At 37.1% G+C, this 13,781-nt stretch overlaps 1 protein-coding gene across 4 annotated transcripts in view; it reads left to right on the plus strand.

The window, feature by feature from the left end:
- The first annotated feature begins 2,102 nt into the window (after positions 1-2,102).
- MYT1L (myelin transcription factor 1 like) overlaps positions 2,103-13,781 on the plus strand; it is a 128,874-nt gene continuing 117,195 nt past the window's right edge. For all 4 annotated transcript variants that reach the window (XM_063389265.1, XM_063389270.1, XM_063389254.1 and 1 more), the window contains exons 1-3: positions 2,103-2,157; positions 2,339-2,372; positions 2,677-2,739. In XM_063389265.1, the coding sequence (XP_063245335.1) occupies positions 2,103-2,157; positions 2,339-2,372; positions 2,677-2,739 (152 nt within the window). The remainder of the gene's footprint in view (positions 2,158-2,338; positions 2,373-2,676; positions 2,740-13,781) is intronic.

Below are 13,781 nucleotides of genomic sequence, written 5' to 3' on the forward strand. Positions count from 1 at the left end.
AGAATATCCTCCTCTAGTAGGTAATTTTTATATTCCAGAGATGCTGTTATGTGCTTTGACATGGCAGCTTTAAAAACTTCAAATGCCTCTCAAGTCATCGGAGCTAGGAAACTGGCTAGGATGTGAACTCAAGGTGTAGGATAGATACTTGTGGGTGGCTTAAAGCTGCAGTTTGGGTGCCTATAGGAGGTATCTACAGGAATGCCAAGTTTCTCATGCAATAGTTGATGGAGAGTTAGACAGTAGAGACAGAGGTGCCTAGAGACTGATTTTATCCAGCCTGAAGTAACATCATGTAGCTGGTCAGAGGAGTTGGTCCTCAAGCTCTGCTGGCTACATTAACCTAGGGGTAAATTCAGTTGTCTAAACCTAGAGGTTAGTGCCATTTCTGATGCCAGAGAATAACTGAAACTTCTGCACAGGGTTGGTAGATACAACAAAGGATCTATCTGTACCCTTCTATACTTCTCTGGACTGGAAGTTGAAGGTTTGATGGAATACCTTGTGGGATCTCAGATAGCATGATTGGTTGATAAAGATGGAAGCTTATGCTCTGAATATGTCTGCACACAAATTGCTAAATATAGGTGTCTTAATTTTAAAATGAAACCCACTCAAAGTTATGCAGAAGACTGACCTGAAGCCCCCTAAGAGAGGCTGGTGCTCTATTAGCTTTCATAATATCAGTCTATTTTAAATCATCATTAGTGTGGAATATAGCACACCACCAGGAGTCAGATGATGACTGCCGAGAAACTGCCGAGAGCTACATCAGTAGCAGAGAGTCTTGTGAGAGTGACACTTTGTTTTTACCAAATCCCTGTCACCCACAAATTTTATTGAGGTTATTCTTTCCTCCTGCTGTTATCTATTGATTGAGGGAGCTCTGTAAAAAATGATCTTTGGTTTCTTCTTTCGTAGTTATTTCCCAAATTGTTTGTGTTAAGGTACTGACCAAAGAAAGTTAGGTGATTAAAGGGTTAGCTGCAAGTCACTTGGACCCTTTTCCATGTTTTTGCATGAGCTATATGACATTCTTACCAGATATCAATCCAAGGATATTGCTATAAAGCAGGTGATTGATTTTTTTTCCCCTGGGGGAACTAGAGCTCCATGGTCTATTTCTGTTCTTCGTGACCTTTACAGTATCATCACTATGTATGAAGCACTATAGATCCATCCTGCCATCTTGTTCTTCTACAGCCAAAGGAGCTGGTGATACAGCTACTGCATATATTTTCCCTTAGTCAGGCTCTCAGCATAGTTCAGTGCAATTTGCTTCTGTTGAACAAAATTCTGAACTCTAGCTATCCTATTTAGCTTACATTTTAAAGTCTGGTGACAATTGTGCATGTAAAATCAGAAAAAACTATGTGGCCCTAAGTTAATTACTATAGATCAATGTTTGTGATAGTTTCCAAGATCTAATCTGCAGCCTTGCCTCCGTCTAATAAATATGTAAGATTTCTATATATTTATTAGTGCACAGAAAGCTACAATGGATAGGCAAGCTGTTTGTAAAATGAAGACTAGTCATGTAGCAAGTGAGCCCATTCCTGAAACTTAAAAAACACAACTAAGCAATGCAACATGCTGGCAAAGATTGTAATGCCATATTAAATAACATTAAATATTTGAAGGTCTAATGGTGAATCTTCATCTCCTTTTCAGTCATTATTCCTTCCTCTCTTTCCCACTGTTAAGGGTTTGGTTAGAAAACAGCCCTTTGTGTGTGTGACCCCTTGACTTTAGTTTTAAATTGTATAGAAATCTATTGTATCCTTGTTTTGGAATATGTGGGAGTAATGAAGGGTTTATGTCAGAAGTATCCCCCTGAAAAGGGGAACAGGCACTTAGTTGCACACAATTTGCTATGAAAGCAGGGCACAGAAACTGATGGTTTAAAGCAGAAATTATTGTGTTTTCTGTTTTTAAATAAACACAAAGATCCTGAAAATCCCCTGTAAGGAGAACTTTCCCTTCCAGGATAAAATGGAATTAAAATAGTGTCAATAAATCGTGTGAGAGACTGTATCAGTCTGTGCATTGATAGTCTGTGCATGCAGGATAAGAACATTGACTGCCTGCTAATCTATTCCCAGATGGAGGTGGATGCAGACGAGAAGCGCCATCGCACACGCTCCAAAGGTGTTCGAGGTATGTCTCTTGCTTCAGTAAATCACTCAAGGCCCCTGCTCAGGGTGACCTTCATCCTCCAGAATCTCTTTGCACGGTTCATTCTGACCCTGCTTTTACACAACCTTTCTGGTAATTTTCTGTAGAAGAGGGGTACTTGTAATAGATGATAAATTTTTATATGTTTTCCATCTCTCTGCAGTTCCCGTGGAACCAGCCATACAAGAGCTGTTCAGGTTAGTGCTCTGAGTGTAAAATGTATCCCCATTAGCAATTTAGAAAATTCATGCCTTTTAATGGGTATAATGCACTTTCAAGTTCATTGGTGGTTTGCTCATGCCCTGCTGCACTGATGAAATTAATTCCCTTGAGACTTGCTAATAAAAAGCATCCCGTCTTTTTTTTTTTTTCCCTTCAGTTATTTGATTTCTCTTTCTGTCTTTGTTGCCCTCCATCTCTGTAATACCTACTGCCTGCCTGCTTTTAGTATAATCTTTCTGCAGCACACCAGCACCTACATATTAATTCTCTCTTTTGCAGCTGTCCCACGCCTGGCTGTGATGGCAGTGGTCATGTTAGTGGCAAATATGCAAGACACAGAAGGTAATATCCGTAATTTTTCATAATTTAGTGAACAGATTTAGTAAACAAGTTGTCTGGCATGACCTTGATAAACCAAATAATGTTAAAAATTAGCAGTTAGATATTCTAGAAGCCATTTAGAGTCAGGGCTATTTTTTCTTTCTGAATGTCACAAAATTTAACATTTTTGCTGAGGAGACTTCCTTTCATTGTCAATCTTCTCTCAATTTTTGCATACAGTTCTCTTGCTTGCGTGTTGCAAATTAAGATTTGGCCCTACTTACATGTGGGCACACATGTTCATGTTATTTAATGTGTTTCATAACTGAAAGAAAAAGAGCTTCTGAGCATTTAAAGTTCAATGATCAGGTAGGATTCAAAGGTCAAAGCTTAAGGCAAATCAACGATAATAGGACTTCAGGGTTCAAATGTTATACCGTATTATAAATACCCTTACTTCAGTTTCTAGACTATGAAATGTGGAGACATCTCCTTTAAAAAAATGTCCAGGTATTTATGGTTAATAGTATATAATGTAGCATATGTTACACCTACTGCATATGCTTCAAATTAATTTAGACCTCAGTCTTTACATTTTTGTGTCCACAAGGTCCGTGTATAGTAGTGTTGTATGTCTGTATAAACGTAATTTCTTTCTTGAACGATTTGTCCATGAATTTTGTGTGCAATATTTTGAAAATTTAACATCTCCAGAATACATGTATTTTTGTCTCATTGCTGTCCACTTCATTTGACATATTTTGTACAGCAGCCCATTGTAGGAGATAAAATGGTTGATGTTTAGGCCATTTCTTTTCTGAATTGAGAGAAGTGTTCAAACCAGTGTTAAATTATCCTGAAACTCCAAAGATTTTTTTTTTCATTCTTGATTTTTCAGCTTATAAAGCACTTGTGTTTATAAGAGTACATATTTCACACCAAATCTGATTACTGCATGAAATGGGCATATGGGGTCTAGGAATTGAATTGAAATTATGCATTTGGGATTAAGGCCTTTATTTGAAATAGGAAAAGAAACTGAACAGTGCCACTCACTCCAGTCATATGCCTTTTTCCTTATCAGTGAATGAGGCTTAGGGACAAGTCCAGAAAACACGTTCAAAATTAGACCAAGAACAGTGATATTAGAATTATATTGAATTACATATAAACCAGAAAATAATTATTCACATTTATTTTCCTAATCTTTTCTTCACTCATAAGAGCAGTAACATTTTAGTGGCTATTTGAAGGCTTTGGTTAGATTGGAGCACTGATTTAGGAAAAGTATCCAAAATAATCATTTTTAAATTCACTTGTGACTTCCCATTTCAAACCATGGTTTCCTTTTGTTTCCTTTATGGAAATACAAACCTCACAAGTAATTAAAGAATGGCACTAAATCCTTCTTCTCCCTTAGAAATGACCTCTCAACAGTTGAGTGATATTATAATGTCCCTGCTAGTTACAAGATTGTAGCTACATATATTTCTTTACACTTCATGGAATTTCTATGCAGATATCAAAAGCTAAAATTTTAAAACATACAGAAAGAAACTTTTTAGCTTGAAAAATCCCAAGTTTTCTTCTGAATTGCTCTAACTTTGTTGGAGAGTTAGTGTCTGTGTTTGTGTAAGATCACCCTTTTGTGGAAGGAAGAAGCAATAAATGTGAGGTTTGGAAAGATTACATGCAGTTTTGAGATGTTAATTCCATATTTTGCTTTCCTGACATGATTCTGGTATGTCAGTACATGAACAGACTGAATCTCAGAGCTGTTAATTAAACGAAATTTTCGGCAGATGCGATAAGAATAAAAATTGGAAATACATCAAAAATTCTTTTTTTTTCTACTAAAGAATTTGTTGGGCTTTTATGTTTTCTTGTCACCATGATTGCCAATCCACTAATCAAAATATATTTAACCAATATATGTCCTATTTAATGTAAAAACACAGAGTTCTTTGTTGATGTTTACAATGTACATTTATCTAAAATTTCTGTTTTCTAGAAGAGCAGTACTGTTTATTCACAACCAACACCTACTAAATTTACCTTTTTGAAAGAATTTGAAGGAATTTTCCTTTTTTTCTATTTTGCTATATAAGTGGGAAAGACCCTCAAACATTTCTTCCAAGGTGTTCCAATCTAACCAACACTGTCTTAAAAATTTTATGCGTTCAGGGAATTGCCTGTCTCAGCTGATGCCTAACTCAGTTCCGTTTAGACCTACAGAGCATTTTAATGAGGTTAAGACCTTTTCATTCACGGTATCATACCAGCTCATTATTAGGAATGAAATGCATTTCCTTCCACTAGATGTAGTCAGAGCTCTCCAGAATTCTGTTTCTTCTAAAATGTCTTGAAGTCTCTGGAATTCAGAGTGTTGGGGTTTTTTTGTTTGTTTTTCTTGTTGCTGTTTTTTTGTTTGCTTGTTGTTTTATTTGTTTTTTATTTATTATTGTAATTTTATCTTTGTGACAGTGAAAACCATCTTCAGGTAGTACATTAAGCTTGAACTGAAATAAACAGATCCTTACACATTTTCTGATAGACTCAGGGGTTGTTCAGCTGATAAAATACTATATAGAAGTTAAAGGAGAGTTTTATCACAGGTTTTCTGCCTCAGTTGAGTTTTTAATTATGAAAGAGTTTCAATGTAGGTTTACTAAGGAAGCAAGCAGACTTTCCATGCCATTGATGTTTCCTTTGAGGTGTATGAAAACACAAGACTGGAATTAGATAGGGTAACAGTGGTAAGAGCTGTTGTGTCATTTCCATCTCCTTGATGTTTTCCTTTGTGTCAAATCTTAGTTGGAAGGAAAGCAAAACCTTGCATTACTTGGTTGGTAGCTTCCTCCTGGGTCTTAAGTTCAGTGCCTGATGTGGGCTTGTTGGCTGGACGTGCTAACAGACAGCTTAGAAGGACAAGTTTCTCTAAAGGGCATTTTGGGGCAGAATGCTGAGACCTCTAAAACTGACGTGGTAAAAGCACCTCTCTCCAGTGGCTGCATGGAAAGGTCAGAAGGATTAACATCCCAGTTTGGGCACTGAGAAGAATTACCCAGAGTTGGATGGTGTTCCTGCCTTAACTAGAGCAGACTCCTTTTTGGGTTTTTTGTAATTTAGTAATACCTGGAAACCTGAAGCTGACATGGACCCTCTAGTGATGTCCATGACACACAGCATGAGGCAATGCCTCAAGGTTAGAGTTTACACAGATAGAACTTCAGTAGCTGTTATGTTTCAAAGCACCTGAAGTCAACTGAACTGAAAAATAAAAAGAAAACAAAGGTGGTGAAAGATCTGAATACACAGAAATGAACAAACAAACAAAAAGCCATAAACATATTCAGGTAGTGGTGAAGACAAGAGAAGAATTCAAATCTTAGGAGTGAAAACCAGAGCATCTCCCTGGGCCCTGCCTCTGATGCAGTTTTTTTAGTCCCTTGGAAGCTGTCCCATTGTGCATAGCAACATAACAATGAACACTGCTCTTAAACCTTCAGTACTGTGAATTAACTTTGAATAATAAACTTGGTCCAGATCTTTGCATACTTTTAGTTGGGAATAATCCATCTGTGTGTATAGCAGTGACTCTAACCAGATCAGGAGCATGTTCCCACAACTGTGTTTTCAGGATGCCTTTTGACTAAGCATCTGAAGAAAAGCACAGATTCAAGTGTTCTTTCACTGCAATTGGAATAATCTTTGCCAGTTTCATTATCAATTTTAGAGGCAACCGGAATCACATTCTATGTATACAAATATAGATGTAAGAGTCCAGTTTCTGGTCTGTTCTGCAGGTGCAAATCCCATAGTTACTGTAAAGTAATTGAGTGCAAACTGGCCTGTGTTACTTCCTGAGTAGATGTGAACGATGGTTTCAGAAATATTGCACTTTACTTTGTTGGGCTCCATTCAGCATCTTTTTAAAACAATGTCATATACCAAATAGGTGCCAATGACTTGCCATGTAAGTAGGTATGTAGACACATCATAAAAATCCTAACTAGATTCCATTAAGAAATACTGATGGGATACAGTGGCTTATTTAAAAGCTTCTTAACAAAATAGTTTCTTTTTTCTCAAGTAACAAAAGCAATTAGATTCTGTAATGGATTACTCACTTGCCAACTACCCCATGTTTCTAACATAATATTCTAACAAATAATATTCTAACATATAACATATATTCTGACATAATATTCTAACAAACAAGAGACTTAAAAAATCTTAAGGTTGTAGCATGGCACTATGTATATTCATTTAGGATTCTTTTAGAGCACACAACAGTATATATTTGAAAACAGATACAGCCATTGTATAGAAATTAAAACAAACCAATTGTGGTCTGAAAAAATATGCATAAAATTTCAGTGAAGAATGTTAAGACCAAATGATAAACCCTTCATATTTAAAATGGAAATACTGATATAGCTATTACTATATCATTAATTTCTATTTGCTGAAAATAAGAATTCAGATGAAATAAACCAACATTTCATCTGCCAGTGAATTTTTCATGCCTTTTCTTCAGGTCATATTTTATTTGTAAAGGATTCAATTAATTACTGATACAGTGTCTTGCAAAACAAAGGTTAGTCTCAAAACCAAAGAGAAAGCATAAAATGATGTGTGTATCTGTAATGTATGAATTGTCCCTAACTTTATAGAATACATTGCATTTTAATTTTCCACCAAATTTCATTACACTACCAGTTCTTTACTGCTTTACTAGGCTGTTTCTGGTTTATTACATTATACAGATAGAATTATTTTGACTATCTTTTAATTTTTAGGCACGAGGTGGTCACTTCATATAGCAATTTGAATTTATAAATACCTTAGAATTGAGCATTGCTGTTTTGATTAGGAAAAAACCCAAACAAGTACCACTGTATTGCCTTGACATTATATACTGTATTTTAGTCTACCTTTTCTAACAGAGTGAGTGAAATAATTCAGGCTCCCAAACTTCAAAATTAAAAGACTCAAATCTCTCTCTGCTATTAGAAAATTATTGAATTTCTGTGCCTTGTTGTGCCATATTTCTTATTCAAATTTTTTCATTTCATATACCTTTTCACCCACCAGTTTGATTGCCATGGCTGCAGCCGTGGGTGAATAATTGCCTGTCTTCACAGGAGCATGTTCTGGGAGCTAAAGTCGAGTGCTTGCTTCCTGATGTATGCCTCATTTGGATTCTGCCGACAGCCTAGGGGCTGTATTATTCATGCCTTGACAGATAGCACTCACTAAAAGCATTGGAACAGGGCCAGGTACTGGCAGAGAGATAGTGGAGCATTGCAACTTGCAACCGAGAGGAGCATCTATAATACAAAAAAGAGAAATCCTCATACCTTCCTTTTACTGGTCTCACTTTGATGGAGAATTCATTTACATCAAAATAAAATACCCTAAAAATAAATACATTTTTTCTAAACCACGCTTCAAAGTTTAACACAATTTTCCACATTTAATTGCAAAGCTGATTTTAATTAGTAAGGCCCTGCATGTGAAAAATGAAGATTCACTTGGGTGAGTGTAACACATTGCAGTGTCTGCTGAATGCTCTAATTAATGTATGGCTGCTGTACAACAGAGTGCACTGTGGGATATTTATGAAAAATTCTGTGCACGCAGCCAGTCTATCTGTATTTTAGTTCTTGAATCACAAAAATAAATAACTTTTCCCCCTTTATTCTTTATGAGACATCATTGTGCATGCCATCACCCTATCCATAAACTTTATGGCATGCCTATCCTTTTTAATATTTGTCAAAGATATAAATCAGAAGCTAGGGCATACATATTTTAACATTAATTTGATAGCACAGCATGGCTGCACGCTGTGCAGAACCAGAGGTCCATTGATGCTTTTGTGCTGAAGCCTGACCACAGAACAGGGAGGTCCTTACTGTGCTTGCTTTTGTGATACTGTGAAAAATCCCACAGGATGCTGGAAGTATAGAGAAATGTATATTCCTTTATCTCTCAGCTGATAGTCAACCTTTATTATAGTGTTTTTAATGATAAAATGATTCACTGGATAGTTACCTGAGGAAATACTCTGACACTGGCTGTGAAATTTAATTCTATTTTCTTTAACAGCATATTTGCTAAAGACCTTGTTAAGGTGTGGCAAATACAAATAATATTATTAAGAATAGTATTATAAATATATTTTATATGAAGTAATTCACCATTCAGGGTTAGTAAAAATGTTAATAGATGAAGCTTCATTGCTTTGTTGAATCCAGCTAAAGGGATATAAGTAAGCAAGTAAATAAATAAGTGCAAGAGCATAGGGATTTTCAAACAGAACACTGCAAACAATAAATAATTGTGCTGACAGAGAATCTATAATGTATTAGAGCTCTGTATTGGCTGCTGTCTGGATTCAGCAATAAATCCTTTGTCTGATTGTTGATTAATGATTAGAAAGGTACAAAGCTGGGTCTAAACCATCGAGCAAATATACACCAGCAACTGGTGTGAGGCTGTGCATGCTAGTGGCCATTGCCTAGAGGTGACCACACGAAGGAACCACGGCTCAGTTACTGCTACCCCCATCTGGGCTGGGAGTAGCTACTGCAGGGCCTGCAAGTACTAGGAGTACCAGCCTTGTAAGGGCAGGGGAAAGAAAGTAAATCAGAGGCAGGAGCACGGGGAGTGTTTGCCTAACTGGGCAGCAGCAGCAAAGAGCGGACTTAGGATGTGCCTTCTGCAGTGGGTGCCTGGCGTGTGTGTTGCTGAAATGATACGCTCCTTTTATTTCAAATGGAAGGTGCTGAGCAGATTTCTCACGCAGCAGTCCACTTGCAGCCATGGGGTTTTCTGTGAACAGGTCTGTCTGTCCTTGTCAGCCGCAAAATAAATGAAGACCATGACAAAAGTATCAGAAAGAAAATTTAAAAAACAAAACAAAACAAAAGAACAAATCCAGTAATACTGGGGAGATAATTTCCCCAACAAGATTGTGGAAGTAGGTATACATATTTTCCCTTTGCCTATGGGAAATTTATTTGGTTGGCTTGGTAGGTTTGCTGAGTACATTGTGTTCTCTTAGGAGAGAAATAAATCGTTTGAGGTTGAATAACTTGTGCTTTTCATAGTGGAAAGGAGTATCTACAGAATTGATTCGCACATGGTAGGCAAGACATTTCATCTCACTGTGCCTCTGTTTCCCCATTTGTAAACAGCAAGCAAATTTTAGTCATCATGAGGTGTAAAGACAGAAGAATGCATTGGGGATTATTACAAATGTAGTAAAAAGAGAGAAGTCTGGCTCTGATATTTATCTGATATTTAAATAAAGATCTGTTGAATCGTCATTGATGTCAGAGAAAGTCTAACTTTACAATTCAGTGCCTTTTTGATCAAAACATTTTTCTGGATCCTAGAGCAAAATTAACACATTTGTCATGATAAGACAATTTTATATTTAGAATCTAGTCTAGTTATTTGATGTCATAATTTGTCAATTATTTCTACAGTATTTCTCTAAAAATATTGATTCTGAAGTTTGAAAAGCTGGAGATATTTAACAAATTTTTTTATTAATGTGTATTTTAGTGAAAATGCAGTGACAGTTTGTAACCTTAAGACTAAACCAGAAAAGCCACAAGCAAGGTAGTGCACTGGCTTGAGGGTACTATGGAGCTGCCTACATCCTCCTTCCAGCAGTTCTGAGCAGCAGCAATAGCTACTCTGTGCTGAAAAATGGCCTGTGCACTGCAGTATCCTAAGTCAGAGCATTAGAGACAGGAGAATTTACTGGTGAATACTGGCAGCTGGATGGACAGGGAACCCCATCTTACTCCTTGCTCCAGTGTCCACACGAACACAAATAACATGTGACTTTGAAAAAGTTCTATCTGTAGGTGACACCCATGCTATTAGAACAACATTTCCCTGCTCTTTTTTCTCCACCTCAGTGAAAACAATCTGAACTCTGCTAGGATCATCAAAAAGGAGGCAGGAGAAATCATATCTGTAATAAATAAATAAAATTATAGTTATCTTTTCTTTCCAAATACTCATATTTTATGAGCTCAAGCACCCTAGGTATTACCTGAGCTAGCAAAAGAATATGAAGAACATAAGAAACCAACTCAAATATGAAGGAGTCCTAAAAATACGCCATGATGTGTCTGTAAAGACTTCTGCTGAGGTTTTTCAATAAGTTGAGACAGCCCTTTCAAAGACATCACTTCTTATTAGTGGCTGATATGAAGTACTGCTTCTAGTGATGTCAGCTCAGGACAGGGAAAGGAGAGGTAGTCCTGGGTGTCTTTGGCAATAATAAATCTAAATAAATACATCCACAGAATTAAAAGTGCTCAGGGGATAGATAGCTCCTGAAAACATCCTCAGAACTCTGCAGCCTAGGACACTGTAAACAGTGATAACTTTAACCAGGTGACTGGACCTGCAAAGTTGGTTTTCTGGCTGTTCAGCTGAGTCACCTTCCCAAGAAAGTCTTAAAGCTTACTGGTAACATGAAAAGGGATTGCAGAACCTAATGTCCTTTTGTTATTTGCAATAACTAGTAGTCTTATGCTGTAAGTATCCATGGAAGAGTGTAGAATGCCTAAGAGAAAATATTCCTGTGATTGAAGTTAGGTCTGTGTCTGTGTCTCAAATCCATGAATTATGATAAAAACTGAATTACTATAAAGTATACTGAGATATGATTGGCTTTAAATGCCAATACCAGTCATTTAACAAAAAGGCTTTTTGCCTTCAGTTCCCTGGGACTGGGGCAGATTTCTCTACCATCAAATTTTTTATCTAAAGTAGTGAGCAGGCCACTGAATTGGATGAACAAGTAGTGGATGAACGCTTTCTGTTGAGCTGATTCTTGTGGAAGTTCACCAGATATACACCTGCTGCTGTTTTTAACCCTCTTAATGTCTCCAGGAAAAAATCTTACCTGTACTTGATGAATGGGGAATGCATGTTCAGAAAAAAGGGCTAGAGATAGAAGTTGGCATGCATTCAATTTCTGCCTTAAGTCCAAAGGGTGGACTCTCATCCGTGTTCTCTTGTTTTGTGTCCAACTCTGAAGTCACAGTAGAACCATGCTTTTAACATTAGGCTTGTCCAAATCAAGTCATAGAATTGTCAAGGTTAGAAAAAGACCTTTGAGATCATAGAGTACAATCATTAACTCAGCAATGCCCAGGACATCTCTAAACCATGTCCCCAAGTGCTACATCTAGACATCTTTTAAGTATCAATAGAGATGATGACTCAAACAGTTCCCTGGGCATCCTGTTCCAATGCTTGATAATCCTTTCACTGAAGAATTTTTTCTGAGTATCCAGCCTTAAACTCCCCTGGCACAATTTAAAGCTCTTCTCTCTCATCACTTGTTACTTAGAGGAGACCAACCTCCACCTGACTACAACCTGCTTCCAGGTAGTTGTAGAGACCAATAAGGTTTCTCTTCATCCTCCTTCCCTCCAGCCTCTGCAACTCCAGTTCCCGCAGCAGATCCTCATCAAAACTGTGAAAACATTTATTTGGGCACCTTCATGCCATACTAAGTAAATAGCATAGATAGGTTGTCTTTAATCTCTCATCTGCTTATTTCAGTGTAGCAGGTGCTTTCAAAAGCCCCTCAATTTGTGATCTGTACAAGCATGCCACTCTCCCACTGTTTTCTTCTTTGTCAATAGGGTTAGAGCTCCATCCAGATTTGGTTGGAGATTTTACTCCCATCTTCTGGGAGCTTGCATTCTATACTATAAAGAAGTTAAGATGTCAGGATGCTTGCATTCTTTTTTCTTCATCTGTATTCAAAAGGAGAGCAAAGGATATAGTTCTATAACTTTGAGCAGTCAATTGGAGACAGAAGGAGACTGAAGGACTCCATTTTCAGTCTCAGCATTAGCACTTCATATAGGAAACAGACAGTCATTTTTGAGAAGAATTGAGTGAATCCTTCACTGGTAGTAAAGTACTGGTAGTAAAGAAGATGTCAGTGTTTTGTTTCGCATGAAGTATTAGAGAAGTGTGCACTCTAAACCTTGAGTATTATGAAATCTCATGAGCAGGCAGTCTTCTGAGAAGTGTAAAACAAAGCTTCAGTTACCCCTGGCAAAAGATGATATTAAACATAAGTTGCTCACACATTTCTGTGTGTTCTAGATTAGATAATGGCTAAGACTGGGATTATGATTTCTCCCCTGACCATCTCCAAGTCAAAAGATTGAGTTAATCTCTGCTTCTGTGAGGGAAAAAAAAAAAAAAAAAGCTTACAGTGATTAATTCCAAGAGTGGAAATCCCCTTGTACAGAAAATACCTTCTACCAGCCTGAATTACAGTGTCTAAATTCTGCTGTGTTTTAAGTGCCTACATGTCCCTAGGTATTAGAAGAGGAGCAAACATACCTCACTTGGATGTCAGAACTTCACTGTGCAGCTATGCATAGAAACAGAGCTGTAACGCTCCCTTGATAAACCAGGAGTTCGTGACTCTGCTACCACACAAGAAATTTGCATCCCTGACAGAAGTTGAGTCACGCCTCTGAATTCTACTCTAGTGCCTCTTGCTGTAGACCATCCTTTTTATATCAAAAGCTCGTTTTTACAAAAATTACCAAATGTTTTCTTGTTATTTAGTATTTGAGAGGACAGTAAGAAAAATGTACTAGAATTGCTTACATTTAATATAGAACCTTGCTTGGGCATGGTTTCTTCTAGAATGATGAATGAGGATTAATAGTTTGTTGATTCTTACTAACCATGTATACCACTTCAGAAGAAGGGGGCAAGCAAACTCATTTCAGACAAGAGGATATATCATACATCATGACATATGTGATTCATTTTCTATGACATGAGTCTTCGGGATGTTTGCATGTCAGTAACTACCACACAAAACCCCCTGGTTTTGAAACTTATTTCTCATAAAATTCTCTATATATCTTATACTTTTCAAAAGGATGTAGAAGATACAAAGCCCCAGCGAGATGGATGGCTTAGTGCAGACAGTTTACCAGGGTAACTGTATTTTATGTTCATAAAGCTTTTTCAGCTGTTAATTTTAAAAC

Source organism: Prinia subflava, chromosome 2, assembly GCF_021018805.1.
Source record: "Prinia subflava isolate CZ2003 ecotype Zambia chromosome 2, Cam_Psub_1.2, whole genome shotgun sequence".
Classification (NCBI taxonomy): Eukaryota; Metazoa; Chordata; class Aves; order Passeriformes; family Cisticolidae; genus Prinia; species Prinia subflava.